Source organism: Falco biarmicus, chromosome 4 (assembly GCF_023638135.1).
Source record: "Falco biarmicus isolate bFalBia1 chromosome 4, bFalBia1.pri, whole genome shotgun sequence".
Classification (NCBI taxonomy): Eukaryota; Metazoa; Chordata; class Aves; order Falconiformes; family Falconidae; genus Falco; species Falco biarmicus.
In genome coordinates, this window is record NC_079291.1 from 67,516,233 (window position 1) to 67,541,111 (window position 24,879).

The 24,879-nt window shown below is 49.2% G+C and overlaps 1 protein-coding gene across 12 annotated transcripts in view; it reads left to right on the forward strand.

Moving 5' to 3' along the window:
- The first annotated feature begins 250 nt into the window (after positions 1 to 250).
- The window catches only part of LOC130148578 (excitatory amino acid transporter 4-like), a 34,487-nt gene continuing 9,858 nt past the window's right edge, over positions 251 to 24,879 (forward strand). For 3 of the 12 annotated variants that reach the window (XM_056337362.1, XM_056337361.1, XM_056337349.1), the window contains exons 1-6: positions 15,926 to 16,097; positions 19,976 to 20,233; positions 21,111 to 21,248; positions 22,099 to 22,303; positions 23,160 to 23,202; positions 23,807 to 24,147. In XM_056337362.1, coding sequence (XP_056193337.1) covers positions 20,020 to 20,233; positions 21,111 to 21,248; positions 22,099 to 22,303; positions 23,160 to 23,202; positions 23,807 to 24,147 — 941 coding nt within the window. In that variant the 5' untranslated portion in view covers positions 15,926 to 16,097; positions 19,976 to 20,019. The other 9 variants (XM_056337355.1, XM_056337353.1, XM_056337350.1 and 6 more) reach the window with 9 other exon arrangements.

Here is a 24,879-nt window from a genome sequence, read left to right on the forward strand (position 1 = left end):
CCCAGCAGCAAGCGAGGGGGGCCGGAGCCCTGCCAGCTGCCTGCTTTCACTGTGCACTCCCTGTGCACAGCACTCGGCCAGGAGATAGCCATGCACGGCCAGGAGATAGCCATGCACAGGCAGGAGATAGCCATGCACGGCCAGGAGATACCATGCACGGCCAGGAGATAGCCATGCACAGGCAGGAGATAGCCATGCACGGCCAGGAGATACCATGCACGGCCAGGAGATAGCCATGCACAGCCACAGCTTGTACCAGCCCTGGCTCCAAGCCTGGCCCCGGGCAGTGGTCAGATGCTGGAGGGGTGGGAGTGGGGCCAGCAGGAGTCACAGGCACAAGAAGGAATAAGGAGCAAGCCGTGGAGGTGATGCATGTGGCTAACTGCTCCTCTCCAAAGGATTTCTTTCCGTCTTCCAAAGCTTGGTGCCTGGCTTCACTCTGCAGCTGGGGGTTTGCAGATGCTGTCGTTCAACCTAAGCAGGCAGAGGCTGGTTCCTGAGCCACCTGTGCTCCCCCCTGCCACTCCAGCTTCACTCCAGGTCCACAGCGTGAAGGTATGGTGAGCACCCTGTAAAGGTAATACTCAGGTTGCTGCTGGATTTTGCGTAAAAACTTTATTATTCCCAAATGGGGGCAGTACTCCTGACCCAGGGAAGCCTTAAAGGTGCTAAGGGACTTGCAAATACTCTTTCTTATTTCTTGTTTTCAAAGATTTTGTTCCATTTCTCATCATCACAGGAATAGGTGATGAGGGTATGGGATATCTCTGATAGAATTCATTCTTACAAAGTTTACACAAATCCAGGTTTTGTGAGCTGAAGCTCACACACTTCTGACCTTTGAGAAGCAGCTTTGCTTTTTGGGCTTCATGTAAATAAAGGCAGGACACCAACTGTCACTTCTGTCTAGCCTTTCAATTTTCTAACACAGCTATGCAGGCTACACATTTTAACCAGAACTTAAGAATTAACTTTTGTGCTAGATGCCTGGAAATGTTGGTTAGACTGAGTAAGCATCACTTCCTTAAATTTCAGTCTCTCTTCTGACTCCATATTTTAAATTAGCTGACCTGGAAAGCGCTAACAGACCTCACCCATCAACCCTTTTTGTAAGGCAATGTTTTAAACGTGGATGAAACTTACGCATCTACAAAACCTGTCCGAGGGGAAGCATATCATGGAATTGAAGCCTTATTAAATAACCTTGTTACTGAGTAGCTAAGTCAAATCCTTCAGAGCGTGCTTCTTGCCTGTGCCTCCCTCCCCTCCTCGTCAGCACTAAGAGCATGTTACTGCTGCAAGGTGGACATTCAGCCCCTTGGACAACTGTGGAGCCGCTTGCTCTGTGTTTTCTTGTGCCTCCCATGAACAGTAGCAGCGGGGTGCAATGAGACATTCCACGTTTTAGGAGTGTTAGGGCGGAAAGTCTGAATAATGTTTATTTCTTTATTTGCTGCTTAAATCCAAAGGTTTCTGTATTATTTCATTGCATAGCATTGCAAGGGAACTAGAAATAGTACATTCAAAGTGTGAAGCATAGTTTCCAGGATTTACAGCTGTGTAATTCCCTTGGGATTTATTCCCATTGGTTAGCGCTGGGTGCATGCTGGTGACCTGAGTGACATTGTAGCATGAGGCTTTCTGCCCAGACACTTGCAGGCTTTTCTCACCTCCTAACAGGGGATTAAACAAGCCTACAGCAAGCACAGCTGCAAATTCAGAAGGTAAGAGTGTGTGGGTGGGTGGGAATGCATCGAGAAAAGGGAAAAATGTGCACAAATAAAGCAGAGAGAGAGAGAAATGGGGGCTGGCGGCACATGAAAGCTGTCAGATCGTCAGGCAGTCAGGATTCCTTCAGCGTTGAATGGCTAGCATTTATCAGTATTACTTTATCATTTATGGTTTGATAGTCTTTAAGTAAGAAGGGACTGTAGGCTGCAAGTTGTTTAACCAATTTTATGCAAGTGAGCAGGTTTTGAGTTAAACGGGTGAGGAGAGGTTGTCTGGAGCTGATCACTTAGCAGAGGTGCAAGGAGTGAAAGTATCAGAGGAACTGGGTTCTTGTGCTCAGCTTAGCCAGCGCGGGAGGAGAGGTCAGCTCTGCCGGCATCTCTGTTCCGGATACTCACCCTTCGTGTCACTCTGTGTTGACTGTCAGCTGTGCTAAAAAAAATATGTTGTGAAGCAAAGTATGCAGGACGCTGTTCCAGAGCTACTTCGTATCGCGGTGCTAAAAGAGGGCTGAGCAGATAGTGCAGGTATCCTGGCAAATGTGACACCACTCACAGCAGCAACGTGGAGCAGCAGCCTGGCGAGCAGATAAACACACCGCTGGCAAGGTTTGCTTCCCGAACGCTTCAGCATGGTCTGCTGCAACGAAGAGGAGTGGAATTTTCCAGCTGGTTAGTCCAACTGCATGTGCCACGCTCCCGGCTCCCCGCCGTGGCTGCTTGCGGATGCCCGTTTAGCTGCAGGCTATGAACTGTGAGATTTCTCAGGGGCTTCTCCTGGGTCAGGAACAATCACTGGAAAAGTAGATCAGAGAGCTCACAGAGGAGGTGGCCTGATAAGCTGGGAACGTGCCTTCCCTTTGGCTCAGTTTCTGTAATGAGCTGTGAGACAGTTTGCGTTGCTGCTGTTGACAGCGCGCAGCCAGCACCACTCCAGGCTTCTCTGTGCAAGGACCTGGGCCCTGCCTCAGCTCAGCCCCACACCCACAGGCGTCGGGGGCTGCCCTTTCGCCCATCTGCTCTGCGATCCATGACAGGGGATGGGGAGAAATCCCTGCCTGGGGACTCAGCAAGGATGGTGTTAGAGGGAGAAGGGGTCCCTTGCACAGCTATGCTGCGTGCTGGCAGGGGAGCGCCAGCTCAGAGCACCCTCCATGCTTACAGAGACCCCCGGAATCACAGCCCCCTGCTGTGTGTGCACGCTGCCTGCATGTGCCAGGGAGACCCAGGCACCAAATCTGGGCAGTCCCGGTGGGTGAAGGGTGCCCAGCAGACCCTACTGCTGCACCAAATGGAGCAGAACTGTCCCTGAGACACCAGCTCTGACAGCTGTTAAGGGGAGGGGGAGGCCGTACCTTCCCCAAAACGCTTCAAAGTGATCGAAGATGTAGCAGGAGGCAGAAAGCTTATGAAGCTCGATCGAGTCAACTGTTAATGTGAAAGCTGGTTTATTGACTTATGACTGCATTAATGTATCTACACTTATAAAAGAGTGATCTGGCAAAGATTGTGCTGAATGGATACGATCCGAAGATAGGCAGATAGCTAAACATGACTGATATAAGACACGATTCCCTGACTACAAAGGCAGATAGGTGAGGAGATGCATTTAATACCACCTGCAGTCCTTCAGATGAGATTCTGTACCTTTCTGATACAGCTTCCAGGAGATGCTCCACAGTGGGGAAGATGGGAAGATTCCTGCTGTATCCAGGAATCTCTGAATTTTCCACGTGGGGGTCTTATGGCAAGGCTCTACCCTAAGGCAAACAGATGTTTTGTCAAAATTAGGAGCCTAAGAAATATGTCAGAAGGGTCATTAAAAGAGTGAAATAAATGTCTCAAGAAAAGAGAGGCAGATCATGCTTCTCCTAGAGAGAACTTGAGAGAATGAAAAACAAAGTCCATCAGGAGTGGCTGAAAGCAGCTGCTTTTAGGGGATTTTGTAATTCAGTGAAGGAAAGCCAAGAGTGCAGATTTCCTCTAGCGCTTTCCTTTCCCTGAAGTCCTGTAGTTTTGGATTCTCCTTCCAGAAAGCCATTGAATAACTGGATAGACTCCTAATGGAAAGCAAATTGCAAAGTCAGACCCTGGAAGCCAACACACCACCTCAGTCTGTAGCCTAAGACCTCACTTGGGAAGAGAAGAGGAGGAAGCACATGAATTTATGCCGAGGGAAGCGATGATTTGAGGGGGCATCTAGAAAAAACCTGGAGGTGCTGCTGTCCCAGTGACTGCTGCAGGATCATCCACCTTGATTAAGCTTTTCAGATGCCAGTTCTCATTTGCATTTTGGCCTCTCAGGCTGTGTCTGCAGGTGCTGTATGCATGAGTGTTTGCATATCCACACCGACTAAGCTACAGCTTTTTGGTTTGTCCATGTCAGTATTGCCACTAACACCAGTAAGTCCAGTTCAGCTCCTCTGCAGCAGCAGCTGACTGCCTCTTCCTCACGCACAATTTCTAGGGTCAGGTAGACCCAGGCTTACATAATTTGCCTGGAATTGTGGTGAATTCATCACACCAGAAAAGAGTGATGGAGGTTCAGAAATTTTTCTAAATAGTATATTCTACTTAAAAGAAAATTAATTAACACAGGGCTATTCCTGTCCTGAAAAAGGAGGTCAGACTAGCATCAGAATTGGTCCCTTTTGTCCTTGTAATACATTTACACATATACAGCGTTGGGAGCTGTTGGGGAAGAGCACAATGCCGATGGTAATATCATGCAGAGAACGCCAAAGAAAATGGGCCGAGTTAAATTTGGACAAATATATCATCAGAGCAGCAGAAGTAAATCATTTCCATCCTGTTTTCCCAGCTCAGAGAAGGCAGACTTAGCCCACAGTAGTATCAGACTGAGCTACTTGAAACAACAGCATGGTTTTTTGACTTTCTCCAGTTTGTACAACTCACTAGTACAGGGTGCCCAAAAGAAAGTCTCATGTTGTTTTTGGAAAGCCACACGAGCCATTCCTGTGAAGTAATTAATTGCCAGCTCAGACATTTCATTTTCTGCAGAGCCAAGGAGAAAATGAGGGCCGTTTTGAACAACAGAAGCTTCAGGAGCTCACAACAGTTTGTCTCACTCATCACTTGAAACTACCCAGTCAAAAATCTGGGGTAATAATTTTTGTCATCAGATATACTGGTTTTTAACTATCTCTTTCTTTGCTCCGTTGTCGCATCAGAAATTCTAACCAGTATGTCCGGGCAGGTGCTGTCAGTGAGAACTGCACCGCAGGCTCTTTCTCTTTTAGCCCTCCTGGCCCTGTTCTCCTTGGCCTTTGCTCTCCCTCGAGGCTGATGCACCATAGCAGCCCAGCTGCAGGGGGACACTGCAACAGAAATATCATGAGAGGCACCCACATGAAGAAATATTACAGCTCAGGTAGGAGCAGATTTACATCAGTTTGATCCAAACCAAAACATTTCCTCACATTTCTGAATTTCCCTGAACTTCATTTGTTGCAAGAGTTGAAATTTTGACTTTTTGTTCCAAAATAGGGCAAAAATAAATGTTGAAACATTGGCATTTCCCATAGGAAGGAAATTCCATTATTTGAGCAGCTCTGTGAAACACGAAGGAGATTCATTTGCAGAAACTCTGCTAACTTGGAATGAAGGTCGCCGCTGCATAATTGGACTCTGCTCCCTGGGCCAAACCGGCAGTGCAGGATACAAAATTAATCCCAACCCCCAAATTAAGGTTACTGTAACAAGGAGAACAAGACTACAGAATTGCAAAATCCAGGGAAGGAAGGGTTGACGAATTGCTTAACATACCAGAAAATCACATCTTTCCCCATGACAATTGGCAACTGGGAATACCCCAGAGGCTTTCTGCACTCCAGCAGAAAACAACCCTGTTCCTATGACACATGGAGGCGAGGATGGTTCACAGACATCCCCCAGCCACCCGCTTGTTCAGGTGACAGGGCTGTAGAGAAATTCTAGAGGAATGAAGGCAGGTTAATTAACATCGATAATGTACAACTGTGGGCTGGCTTCAGGGGTGGAGGGTTGGTTGATGTGGATAATGCACAGCTGTGGCTGGTTCCTGCTGAGTAGTTAAATAGCTCTGAGGACTGTATGGAGAGGAGTTCTGGATGGAGAGAGACCTGGAAGTAGAGTGAGCAGAGCGAGCGTGCCCTGGATGTAGGAGAGGCCCTGGGAGAAGGAGGGGGCTGGGATGAGGAGAGGCCGGCTGGCAAAGGAGCCGGGAGAAGGAAGAATCCAGACGCAGCAGAGGCAAGAAGCAGGGTGGGCTGGCCTGAAGGGGATGGAGAAACAGCGTGGGCAGGAGATGAACCTTTGAAACCTCGTGGGGGCTGGTGGCTGTGCTGGGGCAAGGTGTGGGATCTGCTTGTTGGAGTTAACCTGGGATGGGGGGGAAAAGCCTTGTTGCAGCTGGCCATAACTCTGTGCTAACAGAGATTCATGTGTGGGCTTTTTCCTTATTGTTATGTTATGAATCAACACTTAGCCTATCTTTAAAGTGTTCTGCTTTTTAAAGATCTGATAATTGATATCTGTTTTCTTAAAGAAAAAGATGATAAAGAAGTAGGTGTTCTACTGGACCTGCAAACCCCTTCTTTGGACACGCAAGCCCTCTGTAGAAATCAGTCTCAAGAGTCCTTTGCCAAGAACTTCACTTGTTTAGGACCAAGATCTTTCCAAGCTCAGCAGATACAGACTGAGGGCATGTTTAAAGAGGGAATGGGTGCAAAACAAACTGCCCTGTCCCTATGTAACATTTTTTAGTCTACTTGTGAGACTAGCATAAATAATTCTGAAAGGTGCTTTGTGGAGAAAGTTGCCAGGAGCTGACTTGAGAAAGCTATTCCAGGCTGTTTCCCAACATGCCCTTACTTCATCTTCAAACATCTGTGCAAGGATAGCATCAGAGGATCCTTGATAAGGTGACTAAGTGACACGAGGTGCAGATGTCATGCCTTATTGCCTCTCGCAAGGGTGGCATCGTGAGTTCCCTTTGCTGTTGATAAGTCGCAGTATCACGTGGCCTCTGTGCGATGTGGATGATCAAAGGTGCCTGGCAATTGTGGAGAGGGGGGAGGCTTTGGGGAGTTAGTTCACCATGGGGGCTGTGCCCCAGGGATTGCTCCACGCTGGAAAGACTCTGCCTGGACATCAGGCACCTCCATCCTGAGGGAGCAGAGCTCTTCACCTCCTCCATAGCTTCAGACTGCTGCTCTGTGTCCTATTTAATAACTCAAAGGTGTCTGGAAACTGCCACAGGTGTAAGTCAAAATGAAACATGGGAGAAGCTGCTGAAGGAGAAAGTTTAAAGTGTTCATCACTGTCAGTTTATGGCTAAAAAAGGCCTAGGGGTGTGTTAACCTGGGGATTGGAAAACTGGGTAGGAATTAGCACAGATCCTAGCAGCCAAGCTGAACTTCAGGCAGAGTAAGTGGGCAAGGACAATTATTCACTGTTAGCCAACCATTTCTCCCCAGGGTAGGTTCAGGGAGAAGCGCACAGGGCTGTGGGGTGGCAGCTCTGCCCCTCTCCGGGTAGCACCAGGCGAAGAGTGCTCCTTGTTGCAGGTCACCGAGCATCCAGTAGACCGCTGGCAGGCTACCCTGCTGTAAGAAAAGCTGCTGGTTAAGCCACTGAGAGAAGCAGGGGCACGAGGAATAACAGATGTCCTTTTGCTGCAGCTCCCCTGCCAGCAGCCGATGTTGTGGACCCAGCAGAGGAGATCAGCTGTGTACAGGGCCGCACTGTGATGATCCACCTCTTTTTACTCCTCTGGCTGGACTGGCTCTCAGCCACACTTCTGCAGGAGTGTTTTGGGTGCATGGTGCAAGCAGAGGGCTGGAGCCTATTCCCTGTAACCACAGACATTCATTTTGGAATAAAATTATCTATTTGTGTAGCCCATTCCAATAGGCAATTTGCTGGAAAGATGACTGTGACTTTGCAGGGTACAGGGCTTGGGTTTCCAGGCGCCAGCTGACACGTGTGACCCAAGACCTCACAGGACTTGTGCAGCCTTCCTCAGGAAGGTTAGTGCCATTTCCTCCACTTACATGTGGGCAACCAAGCTGTGTGAAGATCGAGCAACGTGTTGGGTGCAGACAGTGTGTCCTTGTCCCCTGATGCAGCAATGGCCCGTGCCCATGCTGATCTGGCAGATGGAGCAAGTTAAAACAAGGGGTGATGACAGAGATAGTCAAGACCCTGGGCTCCAAACGGCCCATCCAGCAAAGTCCCATCTAATCACTGTCCTGGACTCAATGACCTTTAAGATCATTTTTCTTTTTCCACCTAAATGACTCTTTGATTCTATGATTACTGTTGGCAAAAAGCCCTTTGGTGTTGGGAGCTGCTCTCCGTAACCTGGGCTGAAGAGGTTTGGCTCTCCTTTTCCTACAGAGTCTGATAGGGACACAGGGCTCGGAGGGGGGGGAGGGGAGGGATTGCAGTTCCAGAACTCTCCATCAGATGAGCCTGACACTTTGGCTTTGACCTACCCCTTGCTGGATGAATTCAAACTCCATGGCAAGTTCTAGCGGCAGGCACAATGCATCGCTGTTTGTGTGCTGAAGTGGGAGTATGCAGCAAAGTCCCTGCACCAGTGCCACCTGAATTAAGGAGAAGGCTAATGTCAGGAAACAACTGACATGTCCCCTGTAAGTCATATACCTGGTAGAAATAGAAACAGAGGTGCTGGTCTAACCTTGGTGCTGGACCTTGGGTTTTAGACATAATTTTTCACTCTGCCCAGTTCGGAGGCCAGCACGGGCTGTGTGGTGCTCACACCTGCAATCTGACTTGTGGTTTTGGCACAGTGCATTAATGGAAATCTTGAAATGTGGGACTTCTATCAAAGAAACTGTGGCAGGAATCGATACCTAAGAGATCAGCGAGTAAGAACACTGGAATTTTCTCCTGCTTCCTTGAAAGCAGAGCCTGGCTCCCTGATGGACCATATTGCTGATTTATTTTCTTTGCACACTCAGTGAATTGATTCCTCCTTGTGACTTGCCTAATACACCAACAGGACATCACAGCGATTCGGCCGGGGCACAGACACATGTCCGTCCCCACAGGCTGCTCTGGACACAGGGGTGTGTCTGGATCTCTGCGGTCCTGCTTAGACTGGACCGGCGAAGGACCGGCCCGTTCAGGGTATCCAGCTGTTGCTGCTGGATGGATTTCTGCAGGCAGTCACCCTCGTGGAAGGAATAGACTAAGGGGCAGGAGTGGGATGGGGATGAGATCTGGTTCTCATTTGACAGCTTGCCCTGCTCTCTGTTCCTGATAATGCTCTTTGCAGCTTGTGTGAGGAGGCAGAAGAAAGTGCAAAAACACAGGTAGTGTTAAATCCAGTGTGGGCTATACGCAACATCGTGGTGACAGGTGCTTTCTGTCCTCTGGTCTCCTGCAATCATAGAAGATTTTTTCAGTCTCCTCCTACATGCCACTCCCCCAGCCCCTACTGCTATGTATCCTGAGCATATTACTGTCTTCCTTTCCTCTCTCAGGAGGTACTGCTCAGAGCTCTCTGCTAACGCTGTACCTTTCTAAGGAGAAAATCCTGCATCCTGCCTTTGACTTCAAAGAATTAAAGAACGAAACAACTCAGAATAATCCCCCAAGACGAAAAAGACGTGCTGCCCTTCCTGCTTGACGACTGGCACTTGTTCCAGGTGAGTGGTTTTGTCAGCAAATCTGAATGCATGAATAAGAGCAGTGCCAGGTCTAGGGGCTGAAGCAGGACAGGAGGATGGCAGGAGATTTCCTTGGGCATATGCGTGAGAGAGCAGCAGGGACAGCTCTCACCCTGCTTCAGGACAGGGGACTGCCCAGCAGGGAGTGCTTTAAAAGTGGGACTGTATGTTCTGGGCTGGGGTGAAATGCCTGGTGGGCAGCTAGAGCAAGCTGAGCTTATCACAGGATCTTAGCATGAGTAGGGAGCAGTGGGGAAAGCAGCGTTTGTCCTCCCAGTACCAGACTTAGGCCCCAAAGCAGCTGATCAGCTGGCGATCACCTTGTCGCTGTAGAGCTTAGCTGGGTCAGTGGCTGAACCCTCGGCAGATCTGATCTCCTCTGGGGTCCATTGTCATGGCAGGAGTTGGCTGGGAGGGAGCTGGCTGCCAGATAGTGAGTGGGAAATGGAGATGCCCTAGCACATCATTGAGCAAAGCCCTGCCAGGGGCTGCTATAGCAACACAAAGATAGCTGAGTTCACCCCAGTTGGGCTTGGCAATGGAAATTTTCAGCACAGGCGCTTTGGCAGTGTTGCTTTCAGCTCACACTTCCCTTCCCAAGGGCAAGCAATGGGCCAGGCTGCGAAAGATCCAACAGTGTGAGGGGTGAGGATGCCTCCAGCCAGGGGGTTTGTAATCCCTCTCTATCCTGGTCGTCGGGACTGAAAAAACCCAGCTGTTGGCACAGTGGCTGGATTCAATGCTCCTGACCACAGGCACTGAGCTGCTGTTGAGGGAAAGTGAGGCAGGAATGCAGAAATCCACTTTGCTGTCCATGCAAAGCACCCATCCAGCTGGTGGTGGAGGGGCTGTAGCTTCCTACCCTGGAGTGCCAATGATCTGCCCAAAAGCAAGTGTAGGACTTGATAGCTGCTAACTGCGATTGTCAGGCCCCAGAGCAGAGTCCTGCGGGAGAAGCATGGCCCTGCCTGCCTTCTCTTGAACAGCCTGGCACATCCCTTCCTTGCAAACACTGAGCCTTCCCTCCCTCCACGCAAGGATGGGCTCTGTAACTTCTGCCCACTCACTAGGTGACCCAGCACCAGAAGCTGTCCACCTTGGAAAGGCTAGTACAGCTGTCTCAGCAGCCCCTTGCCTTGCCCCTCCGTACCTGCCTAGCTTGTGCAAACCTCTTTCCAACCCCTCTCCTGCAGAGATTCCTCCCTCTGCTCAGCCTTAGGGCGCTTCCCTTCTGCTACCTGTGGAGACTTCCCTCCTTGAAAACCCTCCTGGTTTTGATGCTGAACATAGTAGCAGGGTTTCCTTGGAGACAAGAGAAACAGTGGGCTCGAAAGTGCTGATTATTTCACAGTTGCTGGCTGGCTTTCAGCAACAACAACAGAAAAAAATTGTGTTAGCAGAGGGAAGAGGGGGCCTGGGGTAGCGGCTGTCGAGGGGGGACGCCTGCCTGACACGCTTTCCCAGTGTCATCCCGTTAGCAGCAAGGCTTGCCCGAGTGCCACGCTCATGCCCATGGCAGCGGTGTGACCGTACACGCTGTCCCAAGCACCGCCGCTCTGGGATTGCGTTGCCACTCTTCCCTCAGTCCCCAGAGGCTGGTAAACCTGGGAGAGGCTTTGCGGTGGGCATTTCTAATTTGGCTGCCTTCTGTCAGTCCCAGGAGTAAACCTGACTAATTAGATTAACCCCTTGTGTGTTCTTCTATGCAGACATTAGCAATAGTGGGACAGTGAGGTAAAGCACCAGCATTTCAGTCATTGCCTCCCATCCATTTGTTCTGAGCAGTGACAACTGGGTTTGTCCCAGGCAAGAGCCTGAAACCCTGGGGACTGGAGCTCTCCTCTGCTGCACTGTCCGCATGGTGCTTTGCCTGCCGTGGGGCTGGTTATGTGATAATCGGCTGACATCTCTTGGGCACATTAACAATCAGAAAGCCATGCTGGCACACAGGGAGCAGGGCATGGACTGACTGCTGGGGCAGGGCAGGGCAGAAGGCAGATAAAGTCTTCACATGAACTTTTCATTTACTTTCTCCAACCCCACACACCGTGGGAAGAGTGCCCTGTAATGCCATATCCTGCCAGTGGCCAGGACCTTCCTTGTCCCAGAGAAGCATCTCACAGCGGATCCACTTGACTGACAGCTCCTCCTCTGCTGAGACACCCCGGGGTCCTCATGATCTGTCCAATAGCCACAAACAGCAGTTGGCCATTTCCATGAAGTAGCAGCATCTTGTTTATCTTGCAGTGTGGTGCAAGAGTGGTGTGCAGGGGTTAGAGGGTGAGAGAAGAGTGGGGAACCAGACCATAGCCCTGTACTAATTATACATATAAATTAGCTCCAGGACACTGTCAGGGACAGGGTGTGTCAGTGCTGTCTGTAAAGCCTTGCCTCACAGCACATCAGCAGCAGATGGGGGGATCACAGCATGGCTGAGGTTGGCAGGGACCTCTGGAGGTCACCCAGTCCAACCCCCCTGCTGAAAGCAGAGTCAACCATGGCGGGTTGCTCAGCACCTTGTCCAGTCACCTTTTGAATATCTCCAAGGATGGAGACCCCACAACCTCTTTGGGCAACCTAGTGTTCGGTCTGCCTTGCAGTTAAAAACCCTTTTCTTACGCTTAAGAAGAATTTCCTGCTACTTCAGTCTGTGTCCACCACCTCTCATCTGGTTATTGGGCAACACTGAGAAGGGTCTGACACTGTCTTCTTTAGACCCTCCCTTCAGGTATACATTGATAAGATCCCCCTGAGCCTTCTCTCCTCCAGGGTGAACGGTCCCAGGTCTTCCAGCCTTACTTCATGAGAGATACTCCAGTCTCTTCATCATCTTTGTAGCCCTTTGTTGGACTCTCTCGAGTGTGCCCATGTCTCTCTTGTACTGAGGAGCCCAGAACTGGGCACAGCACACCAGGCGTGGCCTCACCAGTGCTGAGCAGAGGGGAGGGATCACCTCCCTCGATCTGCTGGCACAAACACAGCCGAGTTTCTGGACCCTAGTGCTGGTCCCACCTGGGACCTCCAGAGGGCTCTGGGATCCCAGGGGTGATGTAGTGGATGGAGGCCCTAAGACAAGGCTGTACTGTCATTAGCGGTTTGCAACCTTTAGTTTCATCCAGACCATGGCAAGTAGTCAAATGCATTTCCTCTTCACCCAGCGCAGCCTAACCCTGACCATTGCATGGACAAAACCAGGCCGAAGATCTGCAGGCTCTCCTCATGCTCAGAAAGCCGGCAGCCCTGTGACCCAAAGGCTGCTGCACGTGACTGGAGTGAGGATGGAGCCGTGCGCAATAGATTTATTTCCATAGGCTTAAATACAGTTTCTGTTCCTGTTGTGAAGGAGTGCTAAGGCATGCAAAGCTCTGTTGGGACAGTGGGTTTCCCCCACTGGTTACCAACAGGACAGTGGAACGGGTTCCCTGTGGGCAGCACAAACTGTCTGTTCTCTCTGGCAGAAACACAGTGCACCAGTGCTGCGCAGAACGGAGCTGCCCTGGCCAGCACCACTGCCCTGACCTCTTGGGAGCTGTTTTCTACTCTTAGCTGCGTAGCTCTGCACATACAGGTGCAGCCCGTCTCCTCCAGCTCCCCCAAACTCCTGCCCCTGGACTCAGCCCTAGGGACGTACAGCGTTGGGCACTGCTCTGCAAACACTCCCCAGTTTCAGACACCATTCCCGAAGGGCTCTCCCAGACACCGTCAAACAGGTAGATGGAGCAGACCAGATCCATGGCCCGTGCATTCCTGTGGAAAGGCTCCCCTTAACCCCTGCTGGCAGTCTGACATGCTGCTCTATACGAACTTGCTTGTGGGCCCTTATGGATGCAAACTGCCTCTACACAGAAGTGCAAAAACTTTTGCCACATGAAAAAGAAACTTAAGAAATACTTTCAACCTACTTCTTGACGCTGCTGTTTGAATAACTGAGTGCAGGAACATTTCAGTGATGGCAGCTTTATAAAATTCAAACATTGGGTTATTTCCTGAAGCTCAGCCTGCACAAAAAACAAAGTAAGAAGAAATTGAAGGCTTTCACAGTTGCTTTCTTAGAATCTGAGTTAAATGCAAAATTCCTTCAGCAGCAACTTAAAATTTGCCCCAACGATTTCATTTTTTTTCTGTTGTCGTGACATAGCAATATTTAAGATGTGCATGTGGATTTCTGACTACTAAAAAAACCCCAGTTTTGAGCATCAAATGTTACAACGTGAAAACTGTATTATTCCCCACAAGCATAATTCATGCCTCTGCACTTTATCACAAGGCAAAGTCTGAAATTATTCTCATCCTAAATCCAAAACACAGCACTATACCAGCTACTAGTCAGAAAATTAACTCTATCCCAACCGAAAGGACACAACCGTACACCTTCAGGGGACAACTCCAAATATCTGGCCTCCAAGAAAGCCTCGTCAGGGCGCAGCGTGGGCTCTTGTAATTCCCAAAGGGACTGGGAGCTGAGCATAAGCCAATGGCCAGCAGGGCAGGGTCTGGCCAGCCAGGATGTAGCCACATGGTGTCGGAGCAAGTCAAACGGGGCAGGGCTGGAGTATGCTCTATATTTGTAGGTCATCATAAGACCATTTTCTTTTCTGTCCCCTAATTTCTTCCATAATAATCCCTAGCACTGTTTTTCTGCCAGCCTGTGCTTTTATGTGATATTTCCAGTATCTTTTGGAGTCACTAGAGTGACTAAAATTTATTCTTCTTCTGTTTATTGCTTTTCACTTATTCACAGAGCAGTTCATCTTCCAGGTCACTTGTGAGCTGATGAACAGCTCAGCCATTTCCACAGTTTCTTATTGGACTTCACAACTGAAATCTCTTTATTAGCAACCTGTCACCACAAGTGATCATAGGGGAATCTTCCCTTTCATCCCATGATATGTCTGTTGCTTTAAAAACCTTTCATACAAAACTTGCAAAACTTTTTTTTTTTTAAAATCTGGTTGATTTGACACTGAGCTTGTATCCTTACTGATTTGTTTTTTTCTTCAACTAAATGAATTTGAAGATTGCCTTTTACTTCTACTGATTTCCCTAGTTCTCCATTCTTACAAGCTGGCTTTTTCTCTGGGAGAGGGGCATGGATAAGGATGTGGGGACCTGTGTGCCTTTTAAGAGTCTGTAGTGAAACTATACCTTCAAGATAGTATTTCAAGCAGTTTCTCTGCTGTGTGCAATATTTTACTCTCAGTTTCTAAGTCTGGAGCTGCTCAGTTCCCGTTGTTTCAGGGGATGAGGCTCTCCCCATGTGCCACCAGGCTGCAGCAGAGCAGAGAGCCCAGGGCTGTTTCATCACTGTCCTTACCACCACAGATGGGCAGCCTCGGGTTTGTGCTTAACATTCTCCACCGTGCAAATGTCGGACAGACTTGCAAGAAACCACTCAGTAGGCGTGGACATATTTGCATCCCCTTGTCACAGATCTGAGAAGAGCTAGGATACCCTTCGGAAAACGAAGCTAGTTTCATGTCATTGCTTATGTTCTTTTTATGATAAAGCGGTATTTAAGGACAAGGGTGCACATGGGGGCCAAAAGTGTGCCATTTGTGACAAGGGGGTGCAAATTTGCCCTGATGCTACCACACGTGGCCTCCAGCGAAGCTGTCTCCTGGTGAGTGTGTGATGGCTAACTCTTCTTTCCCTTCAGCCAGGATTTTATGACTCTGTCTTTAAAACATGCTCATGGGAAAGTTCTGCACACTGCATGGTTTCAGCTTTTCTGACATTGGCTGTTTTTAGCAGAGACAAGGCATGAAGAGGAGGAGTGTTCTTCAACGTCCACTAAGAGTTGGAACAGATACATCTCAGTTGATTCAGAGATTTCCTGTTTTCTAGCTCTTTCTAGGTCCTTAAGCACTCTTGCCCTCCTCCCCTCATGCTGGAACTCTTCTCCCTGGGTAGATGGGAAGATAACCACACAAAAATCTGCAGGAATCTGCACAAAAAGAGCAGGACAGAAAAGTGTAGTGCAAAAGTCTTCCTTCCCCATTTTTCACTTTCACCATCTTCTGACTGATGTCCTTAAAATAGCCAAAATTCCACTGTTATGTGAAACCTTATTGCCAGGAACTAGGCATTAGTTTTGCAACACCGAACTTTCTTGCAAAATATCCTGTGCTTCCTGGTCTAGCCTTGAAGTTACCTCCAAAAATGCTCTCTCAAATATCTCAGTGTTTCTGGCAGAGTGGAGCCTGGAGAAGCAGCCGTGAATAGGGGAACCCTCACCGAGAGCAAAGCCACCGTCTTCCTCCCAAGAAGGAAAATCCAAGCCATTGACAGACCATTAATCTGGAAGAGTATTTGGATGACTTACTGCAGAAGTCAGAACTTCCAGCTGATGCAATAGAGAATATTTACACAATTTCAGGCCAGCAATGCAGAGGGAATGCGCTGTGGAGGGGGCCACTGTATTGCAAAATATGCAGATGGAGAAAGGGAGCAAGTCAGCAAGAGGGTGGGGACATCAAGGAGCAAGCTCTGCTGGTGAGTTCCTTCTCTGCAGTAAGTTTTGCTCTGAGAAGGCTGCTGAGCATATAGTGCAACATGGGATCTAATGACTAATCCTGAACTTTCCCATATCGAAACAGAAATTTCATTCTGTTTGCACAAAAATACATTTTCCAGTGCACGTGGATGGGGACACCTCTGGAGAAAAGAGCAGGTGAGTCTCTTTATATGGGTGGGTTCTGCTCCCACTTCCCCCACACAGGAGTTCATGCCATTGCTGTGGTATGGTCCAGCTCTCAGAGAGGCAAGGTTTGGAGGAGAGGTGAGTCTGCGTTTCTATGCTCCTGGCTCAACACGGGTCTCCTCAGGTCACCACAGTGAACGGGAAGCCCGGTTTGGCTGTAGCCAGCCTGTGATGGGTGATTTCAGAGCTGTCACCGTAACCATTCTCACTTCAGTAAAGAGATGGGAGCTTTGTGTGGTAGCACTTCACCTTACCAAGGTGTGCTGGGCTGTTTCATGAAAAGTGAGTAGTTTGGGAGTAAAAGAAAGAGTCTTTGGTTTTTGAAACTTTCTTTGCTGGTCATGCTTCTAGAAGTGATTGCCTTGGGTGGTAAGCCATTCTGCTGTAGGAAGCTGTGCCGCATCCCTGCTGACTGGAAGGCAGCCAGTGTTGCTGGAATCTACAAAAAGGGTGTGAGGGAAGACCCAGGGAACTACTGACCTGTTAGTCTAACCTCACTTCCTGGAAAACTGAGAGAATATTATACTGAGTACTGCTGAAAGGTATTTAAAGAACAATGCAATCATCAGGCACAGTCAACACAGGTTCACAAAGGGGAAGTCCTGTTTAACAATTTGATATCCTTCTAGGACAAGGTCCCCCACCCAGTGGGTGAAGGGAAGACAGCGGATGTAGTTTTTTCAGATTTTAGGAAGGCTTTTGGTACTGTCCCTTACAGCATCCTTCTGGACCTCTCGTCCAGCTGTGAGATGAACAGGTTGACAGTGCACTGTATGAAGAACTGGCTGAAGGGCAGAGCTTAAAGGGTTGTAGTGAATGGGGCTACACCTGGCTGGTGACTGGTCCCCAGCGGTGTTCTCAGGGCTCAGTCCTAGGGCCAGTCCTGTTCGATGTATTTATCAGCCATCCGGATGCAGGAGCTGAAGGCACCATCAGCAAGTTTGTTGATGGAACCCAACTGGCAGGTGCTGTTGATTCCCTGGAGGGGAGGTCTAGATGAAGTGGAGCATTGGGCTATGATTAATGGGTTGAAGCTGAACAAATGCCGGATTCTACGCCTAGGGCGGAGTAATGCCAGGCACAAGTATAAGTTTGGAAAGGCATGGCTGGAGAGCAGCCCTGCAGAAAGGGATCTGGGAGTGCTGGTTGAGAACAGACTCAAGAGAAGCCAGCAGTGAGCCCAGGTGGCCAAGAGGGCAAAGCATGTCCTGGGGTGCATCAAACACAGCATAACCAGCCGGCCAAGGGAGGGGATTATCCCGTTGTATTTAGCATTGTGTGGCCTCACCTCCAGTACTGTGTGTAGTTCTGGGTCCTACCATCTGAGAAGGATGTGAAGGCCCTTGAATGTGTCCAAAGGAGGGCAACCAAGCTGGCGACAGGGTTGGAAGGCATGTCCTCTGAGGAGTGGCTGGGCACTCTGGGTTTGTCCCATTGGGAGAAAAGGTGACTGAGGGGCAACCTCACTGCTCCCTGCAGCTTGCCAAGGAGGGGATGCAGAGCGGGAGGTGCCGAGCTCTTCTCCCTGGGATCCAGGGACAGGACGCGTGGGAATGGCTCAAAGCTGCACCAGGGGAGGTGCAGACCTGACAGCAGGAAACATTTCTTTACCGAGAGGGTGTTCAAACACGGGAACGGGCTTCCTCGAGAGGTAGTCGATGCCCCAAGCCCGTCAGTGTTTGAGAGGCACTTGGACACTGCCCTTAATAACGTGCTTTAACTTGGTCAGCCCCAAATTGATCAGGCAACTGGCCTAGATGATCTTTGTGGGTCCCTTCCACCTGAAAGAGTCTATTCTAATCTATTCCATCCCTCCAGCCACTGACAGTGCAGTCGATTACTTTTCTTACCATAAGTGCAGTAAGGTCTGGGACAGACTTCTGGAAATCCTGCAGACAAAAGATAAAATGGATCACAAAAGGGATTATTCAGTTTGTCTGTGATAACAAAGGTTGAGATCTGGGAGGTGTCCTCTTCCTTCTAGGGCCAGTGATGCCAGTAACTGGCAAGACAGGAGGATACAACATGTGTAAAAGTCCTGGCTCATTGGAAAGCCTCAACATGAAAGCTAATAATTTTGTTTGTCCAACCCTGTATCTGGGAGGGTACTAAATAATACAAATCTATTCTGGGGCACAGAGGATTGAATCCATAGTTTCTTCACCTAGTGTGGAGGTCAGGAGGCACAAACTCAATGAGCTGAAGGAATATGTATTTTGCAGTTTCTTTCTCTCATGTGTAGCTCCAAAAAGTAGGAGGACTGGCAGCGAAAAGGAGGAAGACAAGCAAAGTTTTCACCCAGTCTGATGTATATTGGCTCCATCAACAGATGAAAGCAGGGTGGTGTAATAAGAAAGTGTGATTAAGCTGGAATCAGCAGAGTGAAATCCACAGAATGCTGTTTGTTAATCCAAAAGCTTGGGCAACCACCGCAGCAGTGCAAGGCTCCTGTGTCAAAACCCCAGAATCTTTGCTAGGGGCCTTCACTCAGCTTAGCCTGGGGTGGGCTTAGAGTGACTTGGCTGAGCCACCTCAGGTGTCTCTCCACTGCTCTGAACCTCAGGAACACATTATTAGCATCTGTGCAGACAAATCTATCAGAATGGAGGTTTTCCTCCATCTGCCTGTTGGAAATGACCTTGCAACGTTGTAGCATGAACCAATTCCTCTTTGAGGCAATATCTTCAGTGCATGATTGACACTTATCTAGGTCCAGGCACCAGATGTGTATTTTACAGAGAATGCAATCCCAGTTGTGACGGTTTCTTTGACTTAAATTCAGGATTGCAAATGGAGTAGCTTTTATTGGACTTGCAACACGCAAGGTTTTTCAGCATCTGCTGGTGTGCTAAGGTGACTGTTCCTCTTTGGTTTCAGCTAGTCTTGCATTATCTTTGCAAACCTCTGGGAACAATAAGCATTTTCAGACCTTGTAGCTGTCAAGGCACAGTGACATTAGGAAAGTTGCACCTGCTTAGTCAGGCAATAATCCTTCTAATGGTAAGAACTGTTGGCTTGCTGGAGTCTTCTAGCACTCCAGAGTGGACTGGTGTGCCTGTGTGGTCTCCTTGTTCTTTTGTCCTGAGGACAATGGGAACAATAGTAAAAAACAAACAGTTAAAGAACAGTAGACTTCTCCAGACCTTGCAGCCAGCAGGTAATGGAGCAGAACTGGTTCTTTATTTACCTCTTTGGAGTAGGTTTGACCTCAGTCTTCATATTTATGAAGGACAGCAGGTTAACCCCATCAGTGGAGTCTCACAAAAGATACTACTTGAAAGTCCTGTTGTGCTTCAAAGGAAAGTCAGTAAAGCATTGTCCTCAGGCTCCACAGAAGGCAAAGGGATTACGTTCCTTTTTGCAGAAACAGCCGGTGCTGCTCGCTGTCATGGAGAAAGCTGTTTCAGTAGGCAAGCCCATCTAGGAGGTATGTCAGAAACGTTTGCTGCCTGGTCTTGTTTGGAACAGTTTGTGTACAGGAAGTGGCTATATTGCCAGGTGATAAAAATTCATTCCTGTCCAAACTGATAAAACTCCTAAGAACAGGCCGGGGGGGCTGTGAAGCCCTTTCTGGCTGCCCAGGCCACCACAAGCTGCTCCTCGGTGCAGGTTGGGTGCTACAGAGGCCACAGCTTCTCCAGAGACATCTGAAGAGTTGTGACAAGACCCTGGCAGTCCTTTAGTTGCCTTGCCCTGGGGTCTGCTCCTTGCAGAGGCACAGAGGAGCTCATTAATCAATAAATAAATAAATAAACCAGCTCAGAGCCCCAGGGAAATTACCTAAAAATGAAGGCAAGGTTCTGGGTGCTGCAGCTCACGCTTTCCTGTCTGTGCCTCTCCCTGCCCAGCATAGGCAGAGCCGTGCCTCGGGGACTGAGCAGCCGTGCTGACCATGAGCGAACAGAGTCACGTCAACAGCCTGTTCCTCAACGAGGACGCAGCCAAGCGGCTCAATGCCGAGAGCCGGGTACAGCGCTTCCAGCAGGCGGTGCAGAAGCGGGCAGCGCGGGCCAAGAAGCGGATGAACAGCATCACCGCTGACACCGCTAAAAGCTTCTTCAGGAGAAATGCCTTCGTCCTCTTCACCATTGCTGCAGTCTTACTAGGTACGGAGTCGGTGGCAACACTGGGCACCATTTATAAATGTGGGGAAAGGTTTGTTTATTCTACAAAGAATTTATTTAATCGTAACGATCTGGCTGGGGAGGTAAAGGTGATGAGCTGACAGCACAAAGTACTGTCCACCTCAGGAGTACCTTTATGTGCCAGAACAATAGACTATGCAGAGGGGCTGTGTGAGGGAGTCCTTGTTGATCCCTCCTGGCTGCAGCTTAGGAACAGTCTACAACAGAAAGGGTTTGATGGTCCAGCTCTACCAATCCTCATGAAAAATCACTCCAGTTTGTTCAGAGGCTTCTTGTCAGTGCAGCTGCAGGCGCCAGGGCTCTTCAGATTCATCCCACAGCTTTAGCGTGACAGGTCCAGGAGGGGGAACTGATGCAAAGGGCTGAGATACAGCGCAAACTAAATCCGCTTAGCAGATAGTGGATTGTCCCTAGCTTTTGATCCAGGCTATATGTCTCTAACTCACTGGCCAAACTCAAGCTTTAAGAGGTGGGTGGACAAAGTCTCTGAACTGTGTAGTCACACTTAGGTTGGTCTGGGAGATCATTTCTCTGGTCACAGCATTTTTGTGTTTATGAGCTTCCTGGGAACAGATCCAAGAGGAGCAGCAGACAGAGCAACAAGGAGACCTGTGGTTTAGCACGAGGCTCCCATGCATATAAATATGTCAGAGGGAGAGAGAGTGCATACAGTAAAAACTGGATCATGGCCTTTTAGAAAAAGAAAGAACATTTGCTCCTTTGGGGAGAGGAGGAGCTGAAAGGAGATGAGAAAGAGAAAAGCCACACTGTAGGACTGAGGGACAGACCACTGGATCACACTGTCCCATTTCCATTCTCATCCCTTGCTGATCCACAGGGATCATCCTGGCATTTTCCCTCCGGCCCTACCAGCTGACCTATCGCCAGATCAAGTACTTCTCCTTCCCCGGCGAGCTGCTCATGCGTATGCTCCAGATGTTGGTTCTTCCTCTCATTGTTTCCAGCTTGATTACAGGTGAGAATTGCTTTCTGCTGCTTTCAGGCAAGGCAATAACCAGCACAGACAGATGCTAGCTGTTGTTGGAGCACCCCTTTGTACCCCAGCTGGAGGCGCTTGGGTTAGCTTGGCTAATAGTGACCTGATAGGCCTGAACCTACAGCTGTAGTCCACATGATTCACACTCATAACCCTGCTGGCTCAGCAAGGGGGAAGGGAAGCAGAAGGGGGAGCAGAAGGCCTTGTGCTTTCTCAGAAAACTGGAGAGGACACAATGTGGTGTTTCTGATGCCCAGCACTTGAGCACTATCAAGGATGTCATCATACATAACCTCAAACATCAACAAGTTTGTTGCCCAAGTCAACTTCAGATTTTCTCCAGCCTAGGGAAGGTCAGTTTGTGTCAGTCCAAAAGAGCTGGAGGTGATCACCAGCTGGACAGCTTGCTTTATCCAGGTCCTCATAGAAGACATGCCAGCCAGCCAAGCTTTCAGGCAGCAGAAGGGACCGCAAGGCATTCCACCTCCTGAAACATCCCACCATTAGGGACTTAAAAGCCCAATGTGCTGGGAGGGCATTATTGCCCTTCTGAGAGCTTTAGGAGGAAATTGCTATATTCCCAACTGCAGCCTAAGACCCACCAGTGCTACGCTTCTTCATAACGACAAGTCACATTCTCCCGTATCAATATCACCCAGGAGCTCCAAAGAGCTCCGAAGTCTGCCCCTCGTATGCTGTGCTTCCTAGGGACCCCAGCTCCCTGTCCGACTCACGCATGCACCCTGCACACTTTGAATCTTCCTTGGGCTTCCCCTTTGCCTCTAAGACAATAAACTTTCTCACTTTATCTCTCTGTGTGACCCCGCAGGAATGGCCTCGCTGGATGGCAGAGCCTCAGGGAAGATGGGGATGCGGGCTGTTGTCTACTACATGGTGACAACAATCATAGCAGTGTTCATTGGCATCCTCATGGTGATCATCATCCATCCAGGAAAAGGATCTAAGGACAAGCTTCACCGAGAAGGCAGAATTGAGCAGGTGCAGACCACAGATGCCTTCATGGACTTGGTGAGGTAGGTGAACAAGATGGTTTCATGTTGAGACCATTTCAGTGATATTTGATTCCTCCATGGAATGTCCTTTTGAAGTGTCACAGCTTTAGGCATACACTCTTAGGCAGAGGTTTATGGCTGTCTTGCCCAGCCTACTACTTCTAGCTCAGCCTAGCTAGCTGGCTTTGCCACTCTGAGATTGAATGCTTAGCCTGGAGCTCTGGAGCCTAGCCCTTCTGTTCGAGGTATTTAATGCAAGAGGCCAAGGTGTGCTCAGAAAAAAGGTAATGAAAACAATGACTGCGTGCCCTTCAGAAATTCACCCATCAAAGGCTGCTCCAAATACCCATCTTCATTGACCCAAGGAAACAGAGGAAGTGATTCCCAAGACATTGTCTCTCCCTCCCTTGCTGCGACCTTACACAGCACACCATCTCAAGTGGCATGAAGCATTGTTTCTGAGGCAGAAAGTAACAAAGAGCTCAAACAGCTGCAGCAATGAGGCTGAGAGCAAGGCAGTATATTAAATATTGTAACATGGTATTGTTTGAAGGTTCAGTTGGGTTTGATGATGTTTTTACAATGTACCCAGTGCTCTGTGTGTGTAGTCTCTTTCCACATAGCTGAAATACAACCTTTTGGAGTCTGAAAAGATGCAGTGGGACTCTGGAAAGACGCAGGGATGTGCCTGGCTCCAGATAAGCATATTGTCATCTTCTGTCAGACAGAAAGGGCCCACCTACTGTGTAGCCTGAGGTGGCACTGTGAGTGTTGTGACCTGAGACACTGCTCCAAGACAGAGGCGCTGGCCAGGAAGCCCATGTTTTCTTGCTAGTCAAACAGGACAATAATTCTTTCCTTGTTTTATTTACTGCAGGAATATGTTCCCGCCCAACCTGGTAGAAGCCTGCTTCAAACAGGTATGAAATCCAGCCTGGCCTATAACTTCCCTTTGCACCCTGTGCCCTAGACCATGGTCCAACCTACTTTTCTGAGAGATGGAATAGCAATTGCTTTATGCTGCCTCCCCACTGCCCCAGGTCTGACCGCTCCAGGAGGCACTGCAGTCATTAGTCTGTATTATAGCATCCCACACACAAGCTTTCCAAGTTTTTTGTAGAGGGGGGCTTCAACCTCCATCCCATCCCACACTCAGAGCCAGGAAGGCTTTGTGTCACCTCAGGTAGCAAGCTTGGACTGGCAGTGAAATGGGAACAGGTTCTCCAAGGATATGTCTCTTCTGTAGTGCTAGTGCCCTTAGAAGCAGTACCAAGGGTTACCAGCAAAGCCAGAATATCTTGCTCCTAGGGATTTGAGATGCTCCAATGGTCTCTTTTGACCTTCAGCTCCATGAACTCTTTGATGAAATGCTAGGGAGCTTGAGATCAGGAGAGTTTCCCACACAGATCAGCAGGAACTTGCAGTATTCTCCTTTCTTTAGGAAGGGATGCAAGAGCCTAGCATGTTGTCCTGAGCTCCTGAACCAGCGCCTGTGAGTGCATCTGATAATCTGTGTCGTTTCAGTACAAGACACAGTACAGCACCAGGGTCTTCACCAGAACCATCCTCCACAGCAGCAATGTCACAGCAGGCATGACAACCACTCAGATCCCTGTGCCTGAGAACTTCACTGGCATCCTGGAGAACATCACTCATGCCCTGGGGACCGTCTCCGAGGTGCTGACCTTTGAAGAAGTCATTCCCATCCCGGGCTCAGCCAATGGGGTGAACGCGCTGGGGCTGGTAGTGTTCTCCATGTGCTTCGGTTTGGTGATCGGCAGCATGAAGCAGAAGGGACGGGCCCTGCGGGAGTTCTTTAACTGCCTCAACGAAGCCATCATGAGGCTGGTGGCCATTATCATCTGGTGAGGAGCACAGCCGGTTGGAGCAGGAGGTCTGCAGGTGCAGTTTCCGCTGACCTGATGAGAAGTGGGGTAGCGTTAAGGATGACATGCACAGGAAAAGCAGATGGGCACAGCTCTCCTTTGGCTCCATCAGGCTGGAGGGAAAAGTCTGGATGGGATGTTTGTTCACATTTCATTTCCTGTTTTTTGTTTTTACCTTAGAAATATCAGGTACACCAGGACTTGCTTTCCTTGAGGCTGCTGGAAACATCCTTGGAAGACCAGAGAGCTGGAGTGGAAGATCTCTTAGCCTTACCAGCAGGGGTAGGGTGTGAGGCTTTCCCACCAAAAGCTTTCCTTCCAGCTGTGTTCCAGGAGTCTGACTTAGCTATGAATCACAATAACCTACTGCCACTTCCCTGCTACTCAGGGTGGCACCCGTATGCGTTAGCTCTGAGAGCTGAGTTGGGTTGACAAGGTCAACTCAAAGTTACTGCCTTTCAGTTTGAGGTCTCCCAGATCCTGACTCCCCTAGAGCTCAGCTGCTTGTTGCTTTCTGTGTAAGGCTGCCTCTGCTACATGGCCCACATAACCGAGGCATTGCTGAGATGAGTCTTCTCTAGAAGGCAGCATGTTACCAAATCTCGTTATTTTAAGCCTTGTACCCACCCAGGGCTCATAGTCTAAATAGGCGTTTGTGGTATGTACTGCAAGACAGGAGAGGTGCAGGGCTGGCAGAATACATGGAAATGC